The sequence below is a fragment of the Strix aluco genome, chromosome 1, assembly GCF_031877795.1.
Source record: "Strix aluco isolate bStrAlu1 chromosome 1, bStrAlu1.hap1, whole genome shotgun sequence".
NCBI lineage: Eukaryota > Metazoa > Chordata > Aves > Strigiformes > Strigidae > Strix > Strix aluco.
Genome location: NC_133931.1, coordinates 32,679,071 through 32,695,449, shown reverse-complemented (window position 1 = coordinate 32,695,449; position 16,379 = coordinate 32,679,071). Strand labels below are relative to the sequence as shown.

General features: G+C 35.5%; 1 protein-coding gene across 4 annotated transcripts in view; it reads left to right on the top strand.

The window, feature by feature from the left end:
• ZC2HC1A (zinc finger C2HC-type containing 1A) overlaps positions 1-16,115 on the top strand; it is a 35,410-nt gene extending 19,295 nt beyond the window's left edge. The window contains exons 7-11 of one of the 4 annotated variants that reach the window (XM_074817056.1): positions 84-192; positions 5,093-5,215; positions 9,604-9,711; positions 10,362-10,487; positions 11,386-16,115. In XM_074817056.1, the coding sequence (XP_074673157.1) occupies positions 84-192; positions 5,093-5,215; positions 9,604-9,711; positions 10,362-10,487; positions 11,386-11,464 (545 nt within the window). In that variant the 3' untranslated portion in view covers positions 11,465-16,115. Of the gene's footprint in view, positions 1-83; positions 193-5,092; positions 5,216-9,603; positions 9,712-10,361 lie in introns of all 4 variants that reach the window. The other 3 variants (XM_074817057.1, XM_074817058.1, XM_074817061.1) reach the window with 3 other exon arrangements.
• The last annotated feature ends 264 nt before the right edge of the window (positions 16,116-16,379 follow it).

Below are 16,379 nucleotides of genomic sequence, written 5' to 3'. Positions count from 1 at the left end.
CAGAACATATATAATGAATTGTATCATTCCAGCAGCAAAATCTTACATTTTCTTATATTTCCATGCTCGCTTTCAACTGCAAGGTGCCTCTTCAAATAAAGCACTATCTTCATCTGGATCCAGTGCGAGCAAAATTCAGACATTATCACCAGCTCATAAAAACTCATTGGGAATGGTGAGCCCACAAGCAGGGTGAGTTTCCATTTAATGTTGTAATTTATACTTTTTCATATTTATGTTCTGCTAGTTCTAGAAGTCTGTGGTCTGTTTCACTTGCATTTTTTTTTTTTCTCACTGTGAGCCTCACAAGTGCTGTGTTTGGAATTTATCCTTTATTTATAAACACCATTAATGTTTAAGGAGCATTGAAGTAGGCAAAGATGCATTTTCTGATGTTAAAATTAACAGCAAACGAGGTCAAGCGTGATATAAAGTAGATTAAAAAGTTATAGAATATGCTGAAGTGGTTGGTGTTATGATTTTTTTTTCTTTGTAAAAGTGAAGAGACTTAAAAGGAGAAAACATTAGGCATAACTTCCTGCAATTCAAGGAAATCAAAGAAAAAGGCCTCTGCCACAGACCACAAGCCAATTGTGACCTTCCCTCTTAGTAACAAGGAAGTTCTATTTAATTTTACCAGTCAGTTGGTCACTGGACTTGCTACTATGTATTCTGTAGTCTTCCATTACCTCTTTTGAAGCTTGGAGGAAAAATTGTGAGGTGACCAAGCCAAATAGCAGTTAATATATGGAAAGATGTTTGCACAGGTTCTCTCTGTTCACATGTGCTGTCAACCGCAAATAGATGACTTCTGGTTGGCATAGCTCTCAGTTAATGATCTCTGCTGAGAGACAGTGAATGTTAGCTTGGTTTATAGCCACACTTAATTGCCTACACAATTTCCAGTTTTTAAGAGTACGGATGTGATGAATATGTCTTTGCCTGCAGTTCTTCTCACTTCTGTGTTCTAAAAAACTTGTGTTCTCTTGTCTTTGCCAGCCAGTCCTTATGGCTTCTTGCTGGTCATACTAACCAGTCTTCTCACAGATGGCTGTTAAATATGTTATAGTTGAGACCTAGCAATTCTTTCTTTTTCTTTTAGCTACTTTGTGTTCGCTTCTGAGAACAAGTTTATCAGGAGTTACATTGAAGCAGTGTTACAAACATGGAAGAGTTAGGTGCCTCAGATTGGTTACTAGTGACAATTTTGTCCTTAATCATTTCAGCCTTAGTTATTGGTGTGTGAGGAGGAAATGTTGAAATAACTGCAAAATTATATCAGAGCAGGGACAGAGACACTAACAGTCAACATCCTAAGTCAGAGAGTGAGAATAGTTAAGACTGTAGTGACACAGACTTTAAACATTAAAACATCTTACAATTTAGGCTGTAGTTAATTGCAGCTAGGATTATTTTATAAAATAAAAGCACTTTTAAAATTTCATAAAAATAACCTTCATTAGGATGAAACAAAATTTATTTCTTCTGTTACATTTTATGATTTAACCAGTAAAATGACAAGCCATAGCATGATATCTGGGATTCTGTTGTACCTAAGTCAGGCAGAGCTCATGGTGTAAGATGTCAAGCTCTTCCTTCTGAGTTGTTAATGAACTGATTTACTGAGCACAGTGTTGCACATGTATTGTTTTAAGGGCAATCTTTCAAATGGAATGTTAAGCAATCACATGATTTTTATTTTTTTTCTTTTTCCCTTGACAAGTATTTAAGAGCCAGGTAAAATTTCAATTTTTGCTGTAAGAAACAAGATCCTGCAGTTTTTCCCAAGGGAAATGGTAATTTTGGGTGTTTTTAATAATTAAGTGAAACCTTCCTAGATTGTTATAATTCCAGATTTGGCGGAGAGGTAGTGAGGTTTAATAGTAGAATTAAAATTATACTGTGCAATATCAAGTATGTTGGAGGGGGGAAATTTAATCAGACACTGAGAATCATGGTACCTGTTCTCTGTGATGAATATGCAAAGGGCAAAGAAATGACTATCTGGTGGCTAATGTAACAGAAGTGATTAACATATGCAGGCATGCAGTTTCCCTCTTGCTCTTTAGGTGGCACTCTTGAACTGCTGCCTGAAACTGTCGTGAAAGGCACATGAAGCTGTTCGTGTCTATGAGTTAAAGGTTGTGCTAAAACGAACTGGGTCTCTAAGGAGTTTAGTTCTGTAAAGGATTCTTGAACTTAATTTCATATAAAGTTCATCTTCAATATCGCAGTATAATTTTTTATTTTGTACGAGCAGAAATGCTACCAAATTTTATAACTTCCTTATTTTAAGTCACTTTTGCTATGCTTTTTTATTTGAATTCTCTTCTGCTCCCCAGGTAAAAGACTACCAAGAGGGTGCACCACAGTATCATCAACATAAGCTAGGTTAGCATTAGTGAGGCTTACTTTGTACATGTAGATCAGGATGTGTCATCTGAGCTCTGCTGTGAGAGTTGTCTTTTTCTGCCTAGACAGAGTAAGAGCACAGCCAGTTATAAGTATTAATGAAAGCATAGCACAGGGGCATAACTTCTGAGTCCTAGAGAAGCAAGTAAGAGTTCAAGAGTAGCATGTGATTCTGTATTGTAGTCAGTAGGAAAACCTTCATTCATTGTGTGAAAATAGGATGTCATCTTTTCCATGTTGAAGAACTGGGAAAAGGAAAATTAATTCTATGTAAATTGTAGTTAGGCTTATATTTGGATAGTGAATCATGTTAAGGTCCTACGTTTGATACATATTTTGTAAGAGTACAGAGTTCAACACTGTCTTACATTTCTTGAGGGGTAGGGCGGTTCTAGTAAGCTGTCAGAAGTAATTACATCTTCAGGAGAAAAAAAATGGGTAGGATCTTCCTATCCTAAGGCTAAGCAAACAGGCAGACTCCACCCCCATATGCAAACTGTTTTGCCTAGCGGAACTTGACACCATTGTCTGTGGCCAGCCAGGGATCTTTCGCACATACAGATTAATTGTTTATGCGTGTTTCATTTATGAACAGTATTTTAAATTATTTTTTTTACTGGGATTTGGAAAACTACATGATGTTTTCAATATGGCAAATGAACCCTTAGAAATTGCTTTGTCATTTTTATTTTATTTTGGGAATAAAGCATACTATTTCATCTTAGGCTGGTCAGATTTATGCCTCCTGGGAATCACATCTGTTAGTAACACATCCAGTATTGTCTTACAGCAATGAGTGGCACACTTAACCAGTATCAGTAAATTTTAAATTCCACTTATGTATTTGCCATACAGCATGTGTAGCCTGTAAAACCATTATATTTTTAAAATACCTTGTTCCTTTCATTTAACACTGTAACTTCATTCAGTGAAATCAAGGTAAATAAGAAGTGGTCTTGGTGGTGGTCTTTGCATTTCAGAAGATTCTTGTGATTGTGCTTTTCTTCATTAGTACATGAAAGGACTGTCAGCTTTGGGTTTTTTGATTTTTTTTTTTTTTTTTTTAAAGTGTGGAAGAGTATTGTTGTTCTTTCATGATATCATGACTGCTTCTAGGTTATTGTGTTGCAGTACTCTATGCTGTAGGTGACTGCAGTTCACAGGTTATGTTGATAAATTCTTAAAGGTTCAGAAAAGAGCTAAGAAAATCATGATAGGTTAGAGTGTGTGTCTTCAGTGTCAGAAGACCTCAGTCTTGCTTCTCAGTCCTTGGGAAATATATAAAGAGTGTGCATTTGGTCAAACAGGAATTGATTAAGCATTTCCGGAGGTAATTAGTTTGAGCTAGAATATCTGTTTGGGAGGAGTGGGAAGTGTAACTCTAGAGGAACTTATCTTATAGCCTGCATTATTTGGGGCTAAATTGTCAAGACTAAAATCTCAGTGTTCCCTGCTGACTTTATAATGAATGAATATCATTTAACATTGTTGAATTTTTGTTCCTTATGGGGACATTTCCTTTCATGCTTCAGAGATGTAATGCAGGTTGCAAGGTTCACAGCAGAAGCTTCCCAAAAACCAAATTACATTGCAAACTTCATAGTACTGTGCCTTTTCATATTCCTTCTACAATAACATCATATTAAAAGTAGTATGACATGGGTGTTGGAGATACAAAAGAGCTCTTTTTTTTTTTTTTTTAGTATATTAAAAGCTGTATTGAAAATAATGTTTTCTTGGCAGCAATTAGTTGTTTAGCAATTTTGCTGGCATTGTAGTTTATTAAGGTTGTATGACAAGAATTGGAAAACTGCACACTAATTTTAAGAAATTATTTCTCTCAGTGTGAGGGGGTGGGTGTTTTGTTGGCTTTGCTTGTTTGTTTTTTCCTTATGACTTCTCTTTAGGGGTGGGAGACTTACAGAATAGTTAAGCTTCAGCTACCCAGATGTTTCCATTAATCTTGATTGGTTTGTTTGTAGTTCTTTAATTTCAGAAAGATCAATAAAAATACTGTAAGTGTCATCGTTTTCCAGTTAAGACTTAAGTTACTAGGCTTTGAGAAGAAACGTCAGCTACATTATTGAATTAGGGAAGGAGATACAGTGGGCTTTTTGCAGGTTTTGCTGTATGGTTTAAGATGATAAAAACACAGAACTTCACTTGACCTAATTTTTCTAACGTAAGTTGTGATTTCTCAAAAACTACAATTCTCCTTGTGATGATGTGTGGGAGGGATGGTGATGTGTTTTATTTTGGTGGGGGTTTTTAAAACTTTAATTGTTTAATATTTTAAAATTTGATTTTTTTGTTTATTCTTTTTCATTTGGAAATGTTACCCATAATAATAAAGTATTAAAGTATTGCCTCTGTGTATTGCATTGTGCAGATTGTGAGGATAACTGGCATTAGGTTTTTGGTTTTTTTAAAAAAGAATAAAAAAAAATACATTGGAAACCTAATCCAAATACAAGTATATGAAATCCTCTCTTCTTTAAAGTAAGAAGAACCCTTTTGTTTTCTGGATTATTAAAGTCTGATTTGTACATATTTTTTTTTTTTTAGTCAATGGGAATTCTTTGGGAATATAAATATTTAATTGTGAGTACTTTAATTTTTTTGCAATAATTTGAGTAGCAATCTAGCAATCTCCTTATGAGTACTCCTTTATATATTTTAGTAGTAAGATGGACAAGTTAGGCCCACCACTGCGAACTGGAAGAAATGTGCAAAGGTTTTATGACAGTGATACAAAAACAGACAGTACCGTCAAAAGACCAAATGAGTTGTTGCCTATAAAGAAGTAAGTATTACAAATCAGCGTGGCTTATCTGTTTTGCAGAAATGTTCCTCCAAAGCATTGGAATAGTAAAAGTGTGACCTTGACAGACATCTGCTGCCCCATGTGTCTTCAATATAAATGTTGTGGGAGAAGAGTATATAATATAATTAGTATAGGTATCTGTTTCATGCTAGGTGAATGGCTTCATAGTAGAACAGGAAAGACAAAAACTTTTCTCAGATTTGATGTCTGCTGTCACTGAGTGATTATGGACTAAGACTAATGAACTTCTATCTTTGTAAACCTGAGGTAAAACTGATTTTGCATGATGTGAAGCTGAAGTAAGCATTTAAGCCCGATAACTGTACAGATATCTGCCTTACAGGCAAGTGTTTTATGACAAAGTAATTTTATTCTCTTAAAGTCAATTAGTCATCTATCTCCTACTTCTGTAGGATAGCTATGGTGGTCCAAGAATGTAAGCAAGACAGACTTTGTAATGACTGGTAAAGTATTTTATTAAGTCTAGTTTATCTCATATAAAGGCTTCTGAATATTCAGCAAGTTTAAGATCTAAATTTGAAAGAAAGGGTATTCCAATCTTTAAAAAAGGTAAATAGATACTATATTGTCATTAACCCTTTATTATAATGTGGAAGATGCCAAATTCAAATGGGCTGATCCTTCATAAACAATACCTTAAAGCATATTGCAAAAGATAAATTAGTAGTGAATTATGTGGCTTGTACATGGAATGTAATGCTTTAAATAGTATAATTGTGTCTAAATCTCTTATTGCTGTTTTAGTGTTGTAACCAAAGCTGAAGTATCTTTGATACATGGCCAAAATATTTTAACTTGTGTTTCTATTTGAAGACGCAAAAGGAATGAAAGGGGGAGGAGCTCTTTTTAGACAAACAGATTTTATTGTTGTTGTTTTGCTTGTTTGGTTAGAGCTATAAATCATGTGAACCATCAAAAATTAGGTCAATTTTTTATAATATATTACTAAGATGTTGAAAATTTGGCTTATTGAGTTAGTAAATATGCTTACAATAGACCCTATCCATAGAGCAGTGATATGATTATTTTTTTTTCTTGAGAGAACTTCTTTAAGAATATAGGCACTTATTCTGCTCTTCCTAACATCACTGTTCTTACTCAAATGTCCACTGAGTTCATGAATTAAATCTGCCCTCCTTACAGGAGGTTATTCAATAACTTGCATGCCAGCAGCATTCAACAAATGTGAATAGCTATTAGCCTGCTATGTTAAATTCAACATAGCAGTGTGGCTAGTTACTGTTTATGGCAAAAGTTTGGACTTTGGCATGCATGCCATTAGTCATAAGGAACTTATTTATGGTTTTGCACAGACCTATGAGCTGTTGTGGGTGACAGTGATAGCTGTCAAGAATATCTGAAAACACCCTGTCTAGGAAGCGCACTTAATATTTCAGTATTTTGTGGCAAAATCCAACCATATTGTGAATGCGTAAATAGAAAAAGACAAGCTGCTTTTACAAATTTCTTTCAGTTTTTCATTTTGCAAGTAGTGATAATTAAACTAGATGTACAACATGAGCTGCTTTAGTAAGGGAAGTCCTCTTCAATCTTATTTCTTTTGAAATTGAAAATGGATAATAAACATCTTCAAAGATATGTCCAGATTTTAAGAGTTCAAGGTGGCATCTGTTGTCAGACTCCATTAATACTTCACGTGATACCACTTAGGGATTTATATAGCTTTGCAAAACCAAAACAATCCAACAAAACAGAAAAAAACAACAGAACTGGACAAGTAGATAGAAGCAGCAGAGGTTGGACAGATTGGAAGAGATCAAGCTGTGGTGGCAAAAGTTGTGATAGTCAGGAATGTCTGTCTTTGTTGGAAGACATCTGTCTCTAGAGATCAGATTGCAACTTAAGGATGCAATTTCAAGATTTGTCATCAAATATACATGAAGCCTGATGCTAATTACATGTCTAGATCTGGGATGAATAAAGTAATAGACAGTGACAGCCTGCTACTTCTGTTGATTTACTCATCAACAATGGCAGAAATCATTGCAGTTAATTGTAAGACTCATACTAAAGTTTCTAGTCTGAAAATAGATTTGTTTTTTTCTGTATTTTTAGAAAACTAATTGGGAAAAAATCTGCAGAAATTATGCAGAAAGCTATGTTTAAACATTTTAGAATTAATATATTCTGTTAAACCTTGAATGATGTTTTATCTGTTCATGGGACTCTGCCTTCCGCAATAGACAGGGTGGACAGTGCACTTTCAATGTGACTTTTCAATATTTTGACTTCCCCCCGCCCCCATCCCTGCCCTGGTTGAAGCAGTGACCTGTATGCTGTACTACACACAATAAAAATCATGGTTTTAGGATGCTGATTTCTGGGAAATTTCTTTAGTATACACCCAGTATTTAAAGCATCAGGTGAATTTTCAGAGTACCTAGTGGGATGAGGGTGTATTACACATATTTTAGAGAACTGAAGAGATGAAATACGGGAAAGAATAGTGGACAATTTTTCATGTTAATTTTTTTCAAACATCTAGGACTCCTACCATTATGGACAAGATAGGGGAAATAATACAAGATAGAGTATTTAGCATCTGTACTGTTGTACATACTTGTAACAGTGTAATTTAAGTTAGATTTGTAACTTTTATCCTGGAATTCTGTAACTTCTGAAAGACTGACATAACTTTTAATAGGTTTTAATTCTGATATAACTTATGTAGTGCTTTTCAGTCTACAAAGTTGGGTTTTTTTTTTTTTAATAAAACAATCTTAAGAATCTCCTTCCTATAAATAAGTGGGCGGACAGGAAAACTAATGGAGGAGGTTGGTGTTCTGCCCAGTGAACCAGAATCTTTGATGATTCCACTCCAGCTGTTGCATGTAGAAGCCATTCTTGTTGAACTTGAATACGTTAGATACAATTTCACTTGATTTAAATTTAGTTTCTGATATCCACTTTTGTGCTTAATAATTTGATCACTTATTCACTGAAGTTTTTAAAGTGATGGACAGAGCTGAAAAGCCATCTTTAGCCTACTCTCTTATCATGAAGGAAGAAATGCTTTATGCAGTGTGTCTAAAATTCAGGAGTTATTACATGCTTCCTCAGTTGTGCCAGTGTTGCAGTTGAAGCTACTGGAGTTGAATGCATTTCCTTATATATACTTTGAAAACCAAACCAAGACTAAGTTGTTTATAATTCTGAAAGGAGCAGTTAGGTTCCTCTGAAGAGAAGGAAAAAAATCATCACTTACGGGTTTTTGTTGTTGATTGGGCTCTTGGTGAACTAATTTTTTTTAATGGTGTCTTGTTTTCATTTTTGTAATGGTCATGAGCCAGTCCCAACTTAAATTTCATTTATGCATCAGTGTTCAAGAATGAAAACAGAAAAACTTAGTAGGTGATGCACAAGATGTCATAGTCACTGAAGTCTTGCCAAAGAAGAAATCCCAGTGAATGGTAATTCTTTTGAGCAGTGACGAAAAATTCTGTCCTTGGTCACTGATGGTAAAAGGATGCCCCTTCCTATCTTTTTTTTTCTTAGTGCTGCTCAGATTTTTCAGGGGATTCTGGTGTTTCTCTACTCATCAAAGCAAGCAGTGAGATGTTCTGTATGTTTAGGATGAGCTATTCATCACATACTGGCTTCTCATAAAACCCATGAGTCTTGAGCAAAGCAGCTTTCACAGCTAAGTGGTCATACTATTGAAGCCAAGTTTAAGAACACTGTGACAGGCTAGAAAAAAAATCAGGCCCTGATGCCCAGCAGGATAGACTTCTTCCTCTCCTCCTTCTATTTATGTTTATAAATATAATATTTATGCTTTGAAGAAAGAGGATTTACAGCATTATCTGAGAAGTATGCATCCTAAAAAAGTCTGTGGTTATGAAGAAAAAGAAATCATGTGACTCACTTCATACTGGACACAAAGTATTGAGATTGTGGTATCCTTTCTACATTTTTTTAAAACTATTAAGACCTGCAGTCAGCTGCTCTCAATTTCTCTGAAAGCCCTGCTAGTCCTAAAAAGTGACTTGTAGTCTCTCAAGGTAGACATTAGACCATACTAAACAACCAGTAATGCAGGATCTACCTGTATTTTGGTAGGATAGCAAGTAAAACACATGAACAGGAAGGGACTTGCTGTTCCATTTAGTTTGTCATTGTAAATTCAGGTCATATTCATTCCAAACCATGCCAAGTTCATGACAAAGCTTTTCTGTCTGCTTTTGGTAGGAAATAAGTTATATTTTTCATACAATTAATTGATGTGTAGATTGTTGAGCTATTTTTTTTATATTATTTGTAAATGCATGTTCTTGTATATATTTCTGTGTCTATATATAAAACATTAGATATTTATTTTGTTTTAGAGGTGCAACAAAAACACGGACATCAACCCCTCCTAGTGTGGCAAGAACCATGAGCACAGGTGCTCTAACAAACAAAAGGAAAACCAGCAATTCAGACAGTTACTCAAGGTAGCTTTTAACTTTGTGGGTTTTCTCAGCAATAGAGCCTTCATTAATGGGGAGTACTTATTACAAAAGAACTTGGGGAAAATACTGTTCTCTGCAGTTAATAGATAACTCATAGTCAATATTACTTGGCATGTTTAAGATACTCCATATGTTTTGCATAGTTATCATCTAACAGAACACCTTTGTCATCAGCTGTCTCAGATGTGCACAGAAGGCAGCGTTAGAAATGTCAAAAGCCTCTTAGGATCTGTTGAAAAAAAGTGAATGGTCTTTCAAATGGGAAGTGAGTGGTTCACTTGAAATTGAATGAAATCTGCGTGCTAAGCACACAAATTTTTGTCTGTACTTTTAAAGGGTAGGATAAAAATTTAGGGTAGGATAATAAAAATTAAAGGGTAGGATAAAACTAAGTAGTGAATCAGATATTTGGTCCTGCTCCTAAAATGTTGGCATTTTTTGTTTTCTTGCAGGAAAGGTGGGTATCTGGATATAAGTAGAGTTATAAGGTATACCACTGTAAATAAGTAGGAAGTGTAAGCATGAAAATGACAGTAACAATAGCAGTAATTCACTGCAAGGATTAGAATAATTTTGCGTCAAGTTACACTGAATTCAGTTACAGAGAATGTTCTTTATCTGGGGATTTTCAGGTCTGATGGTAAAATTGGGTATGACAGTGGAGACTACGCATCCTCAGTCAATGGAGGAAGTTCAAAAAGCAGCGAAGGAAGTTCACCTGTACAGTTATCAAAGTTCTGCCATGAATGTGGAACAAGGTACCCAGTGGAATGGGCGAAGTTTTGCTGTGAGTGTGGAATTCGAAGAATGGTTGTGTGAACACATTCTTAAAAGCAAAAAGAAAATGAGAAATCAGAAGCATCTGCTACATACTGCTGCATGGAAAACTAGAGCACTCCTTCCTATTAAACTTCATGCTGCAAACATGTTGAAACATCATATTGTAATTTTCTGAGTGCGATCTTCTGGTTATGCAGTTATTTATAAACAAATATATATACTGTATATAAAAAAAGCAGGTACCTAAAACTGTGCCATTCAAGGAAATACTCTTTAATGTCTGTTGGAAATATTTAAAATTAAGGTAAAAATGTGTTAAGTAACTTAGGTAGCAGAAGTGGTTCAATGTTATTTTTCTTGTAAATCCTACTAGATAAAGGATTATTTAAATCACTTGTGCAGGATAATACTTACCCATAGGGAACTAGCCATGAAGAACTTGGGCTTCAAAAGTTTCTCTGTAGAGGCATTTCCTTCATATGGGACAGTTACTTAGATGCTATGTTCTAAGTGAAAACAACATGAGGAACTCCTTATAAATTCCTAGTTAAAAGTGCAAAAAGTCTGGATCCCTTTAAACTCTTAATATTAATATCCTAATTGGACTTTCCAGTTACTTCCTAAGATTTTTGAAAGCATCAAAGTGGAAAAACTACCTGAGAATTCTGTTCACATGTAGGAAGAAAAGCAAGAATTTTGTGTCTTTCCATGTTCTATTTTCCAATAAGAGCGTATTGATATTTTTATGTATTTCTAAGGACAAATATGGTATCGTCATTTTATTAAGTTCCTTTTGTTCAGAAATGCTTGTCTTCCTCCTCCTGTGCTCCACCACGACTAGCATATCTAAAAGTTTTGTGCTTTTTGTCTTTAAAGGTTTCCAAAGGTCCTGCTCCTTTTTTCTCTTTCCTCATTTCCTGAAGGAGAGACAAAGTCTATGCTTATCCTACCTTAAATGTTGAACTCTTATTTTGAAAACAGCCTTCTTGATGATTCCAAAACAAAAAAAAAAAAAAAGAGTTCCATAAAAATGTATGGTATTGGAGCAGTGGAACTTTATGTAAGTAGTGACTGTTTTTTATTCTTACTCCTGTACAAATAGCACAGCTTACATATGAGTACATAATGGAGTAACTGTGCTCCATGGGTTTGTGTGTTAATACCTTACGTATTTTTTTGCAATTTTGTATATTCTTGGGTTCTGAACAGCAGTCTCTTGAAGTTTGTAACAGACTTCATGTTAATTTGTTGGGAAGAAGGGTCAGGCCCTGGAAGTTCTTACTGTTTTTTTCATAAATTACAGAGGATATTAAAACCATTCACAAGCCAAATCACTTAAGTTGTATCTGAATGTGGTAATTTGTTTTGTGAAGTTTTGCTTTGAAGTACTGGCACCATCTTAGTTATGCGTGAAAGAACAATCTGAAAGAACTTAATTGTGCCTTTCCCATAGTAAATATACTCTTCTTGTCAGAAGTGTTTACTTTCAGCTCACAAACACCATTAGTATCAGTTCATAGAATTTCTTTGTAGCTTATACAAAATAGAATGTAGTGTTCGTGATAGTGTTATGATCATTGTTTGCATTCTCAAAACTTGTGATTACTATCAATGGGGCCTATTTTGAAGAAAAGCATCTCCAAAGCAAGTAACAGTCTCGGAGGAGAGATTTAAGGAGACTTTATGTAGTCATGTTGCAGGCCACAAACTATTGATGTTTTAGAATTAGTTCAATGGTGTGGAATTGTCTTACACTTCTTATACAAAATTATTTTTAGAAGTTATACTTCATTCAGTGTAGTCTTGTTTTATTATAATTTGCATAAGCTGGCTCCTGAGCATGGTAGGATGGATGACTGGTATGATAGTTAGAACTGACAAATCTTAGCCAAATTATGTTCTAGGTAGTTTAGGTTCTAGCATCCATGTTTTGGCACATTCATATCTGTACTTGGAAAAATTGGAATCCTGCATCCTTTGCATAGATAAGCCTGCTTTAGAAAATTTGCCCTGAACTTGGGCCATGGAGGCCAACAGACTGAATGTTGCACACTGCAAGCTGTGTGTCCCAGCAGCAAAGACACAAGTCCAGAATAGGTTTGATCAGAACATAAAGAGATAAGTACCTTCCAGGTTTTCCCGGATTGCTGTAACTGTAGAAAAAACTTACTGTTTCTCCTTTGAATTGTAGGTGGCAGGTTTCCTACTTTCAAATCAATCCACATACAGTTACCATAATTTCTGCTTTTTGAGCTGTTTGTGTAACTCGTTGCTTCCATTACAGCCTTTAGTAAATCACTCAAGTGACATGTCACTTACTTTATTTACACTTCTATGATTTATAGCAAGGACTAGACAGGGAAATAATCTGAACTGAAAGAAGAATTTTAAAGATATTTCCTGAGCTTTTAATTTGTCCTTATGAGAAGGTCTAATAAAACGTAAATGACTGTTGGTAGTAACATTGGATAATGTGTATGTGTTTGAATCTACAATAAATATGAGCAGGCAATGAAAATATAATTAACTATGCAGTTTACTGCTGTATAGTGAGACTATCAGAAGCCTAGTATGTTTCCAGTTTATCAACTGGTTTTGTTACTGGATGACATAGGTTTCTAAAGTCTCTTGATGTTACAGACCATAGACTGTATTATGCAAGTTATCAGCATAGATCACTGTAATTCCATCTTAGAGGAGTGTTGTTAGGAAACAGTAGATTTGTTTTCATAATGCCCCTGCAGAACTGAATATGGGAACAAGTTTTTTATATTTAAAAAAAAAATAAACTGTTAAGGGAGATGGACTCTGAATTTTACATCTTTAGGTGTATTACATGTGTCAGGAAGTTCCCAAATTGTAATGTATTAATGACCTAGGTCCAAATCTTCTTGCCCTAGCCCTCCCCCCTGCCTTTATGCCTTGGTTTTCATGGGAGGAAAAAACATGAATACATATACTGAAAGGGGAGTGTTCCAAAATGTCTCAAGAATCAAAATATTGATAATTGTGAGACAAAACCCCTAGATGAACTATGCACTGCTGATGCACTTCACTGATGTGTCTAAACTTAGCTAGTGTCGTCCTCTGATGACAGATATTTAACTTAGAAGCCTAAATTCCTTAGAGATCATGTGTAAAATTAGGTTTATATGATTACTCCATTTAGCATCTGTCTTTCCAGTCCTTTGTGTGTGTGAATATATATATATATACATGTAGGGTCTGCACGTGAGCAGATGTGTATTTTGTGAGAACTCATAAGTTACACAAATGTAAAAAGTTGTTTCACTAAAGCAGAGCTGATACAAAACAGGAGTGAATGCTACTGGAGGATTGTGAAGCCTCAGACAGTAGACTAATGTAGTTACTGTCCATTTAAAGTGAAATTCATTGATGTCATTGCTTTAATGATTTCTATACCAATGTCTGACTCTCTGACAGACTTTCTTTTACTATCTGCTGCTCTGTCTTCCTAGTGTGCTTACTATGGTTCTTCCATTCAATTAAAAAAAAGAAAATAAAAAAAAAAAGTCAAAGGTAAATTCCATATAAACAAACAAGGAGAAGGCTGTTCTTGAGGTCTGGCCTGAAGCTGTTTGCATTCCTATTCTGCTTTTGTGAATATCTGTTACAGAAGGGTTATCTCTGTGCCAGAAAGGAGTGCAGGATCGCTGGAACTATACTGATACAAGTACAATGAAGTTTTGAAGAATACCAGCTTCGGTAGTAAAAACAACATAGCCTAAGGCTAATCTTTATATGATGTATCTTACACAGGTTTATATTTATGCATGATACACCCTAGGTAGTTTCAGAACTGGAATCTAAATATACAGCAACTTAAGTCTATGGTTCTATGAATAATTACACCCTCAGTCTTACACAGCACTCCAGGGAAGTGGGCAGGGGGAGGTGCTTTACCACCTTCTCATCTTGCCCCTATGAAACGAACATTTAGGCAGAACCTTTCCAATTCACCAAAGAGACGCCGAGTGCCCCTGAACTCCCGTGAGTGGCTCGGCGGAGCTGAAGCCGCGGGGCTCCCGGGGCGGGAGCGGCCGCGGGAGCGGGAGCTCTCCATGGTGCTCCGGGCGGTGCGCCGGCGCTTGCGGCCGCAGGCAGCGGCTGCTCCAGCTCTTCCACCGCCGCCGCGGGTAGCAGCGAGGTTCACAAGCTAGTAACTCCAACATGCATTTTATGATCCGATCCGGTCTTCAAGCGTCATGGAAGTTCTCTGTCACCTGAGAGAGACTGCTAGCTCCTAATTCACCACTGCGACCGAGAGTGCCTGAAACGCAGTGTGCGAACAGAACGGTTTCGTGATGCATGCTTTTCAAATCACTGGAAGGAAATACGACTGTAGTAGCTTAAATGCTATTAAACAAAGCATGTAGCAGTGCACACTGATGTAGGCTATGTAATTACTCTGATTATAAAATGAAATGGTATTGTCAATGTATTGCAAAGTTCGCAAGAAGTGCTAGTTCCCATCACATAGACTTTGTATATGTGCAAAGAACAAACTTGTTACAAGTGTTTTTTTTATCTTGGCTGTCACATTTGTGTTTTGTAAGAGCACTTTTTGCAACTTCAATTCTTTTCAGTTTGAGTAAACTATAAATTATATGGGTTGTATTACAGGGTAGAATTTTCATCTTTGGTGAAATTGGTTTTGGTGACTGGTGAAAATAGTTTTATTGCCTTTCAGGTCAACTTGTGATGGTTCTGTTGCTGGTTTTGGTGGTTTTTTTTTTTTTTCAACTCACTGAGGAAAGTCTGGGTTACATATTTGTAGTGTTGGAAGAAATGTTAGGTGAAAGATTCTATAGCTGTATTCAGCAGTTACTTGGTTGATATTTTCTTTCCATTATTCATAAGAGATTACTCTTGCATACTAGTTCGGTGGGTTTGGTCTTTTATGTCATTCCAGAATACACATTTCTGGAGGATCATACTTAGCCTCATTCCATTTCATGTTGCCAGAAAACAGCTTATTCATATTTTCTCTTAATTGATGTTTCTTCTTTATAAAAATAATCAATAGGGAAATCATGTTTCCCCAATGTGCACATCAGCTTTTGAGTCAGCAAATCAAATACTCAGTTTAAGATAGCTGAATATTAAACTTAAGTTCTAAATAGTACTGCATGGTTTATCATAGTTTCATTTGGATTTCTGGCAGAAGCATAAATGGATTTGGGTCTGATCTGTGAAGTGCTGAGTATTCCACGACTGTTACAATACCTACTTTATATGATTGCTCTAACTCTTGGTGTTCACCCTTCATATGATACTTAGTATGTATCTTCATAAGTTTGTTTATTGATGTTTCATGGTTTTAAATGAAGTGTTCATTCATGTGTTTGAAGTGATTAATTTTGTCAGCATTGCATTTATTATGTTTGCCTTGCCCCTCAGTACATTGAATATTTGTGTTTGTGACCATCCAGTGTTTTTCTGCAGAATTCCTGGGTTTGTTTGCATCTTATTTGGTATATTATATTTATTTTAAAGTGTCAGTTCTGTTTTAATAAATGTAAATCACAACCTAGTGCTAATTTTCCACCTGTTAACATAACAATAAAGTGAATATGCCAATAAAACTTTTTGTGATGCATGTATTTTTGTAGCCAAATGTGAAATTGTCTTAAATAAAATAGCTTAGGGATAGGTAACATCATTTCAGCCTTATGAATACTGTGATGTCTTTGGTCTCATGTACACCAGGCCTGATGCAAGGACCATCCACTGGCTTCTAGTGGTTGGGAGAAAATGACATAGCTATTCTTTTCAAAGGATAGGGTTTTTTTAATTGACTTGCAAGATGAGATTTGGATTCCTCAGTCACCTTGAAAAATACAGTGTAC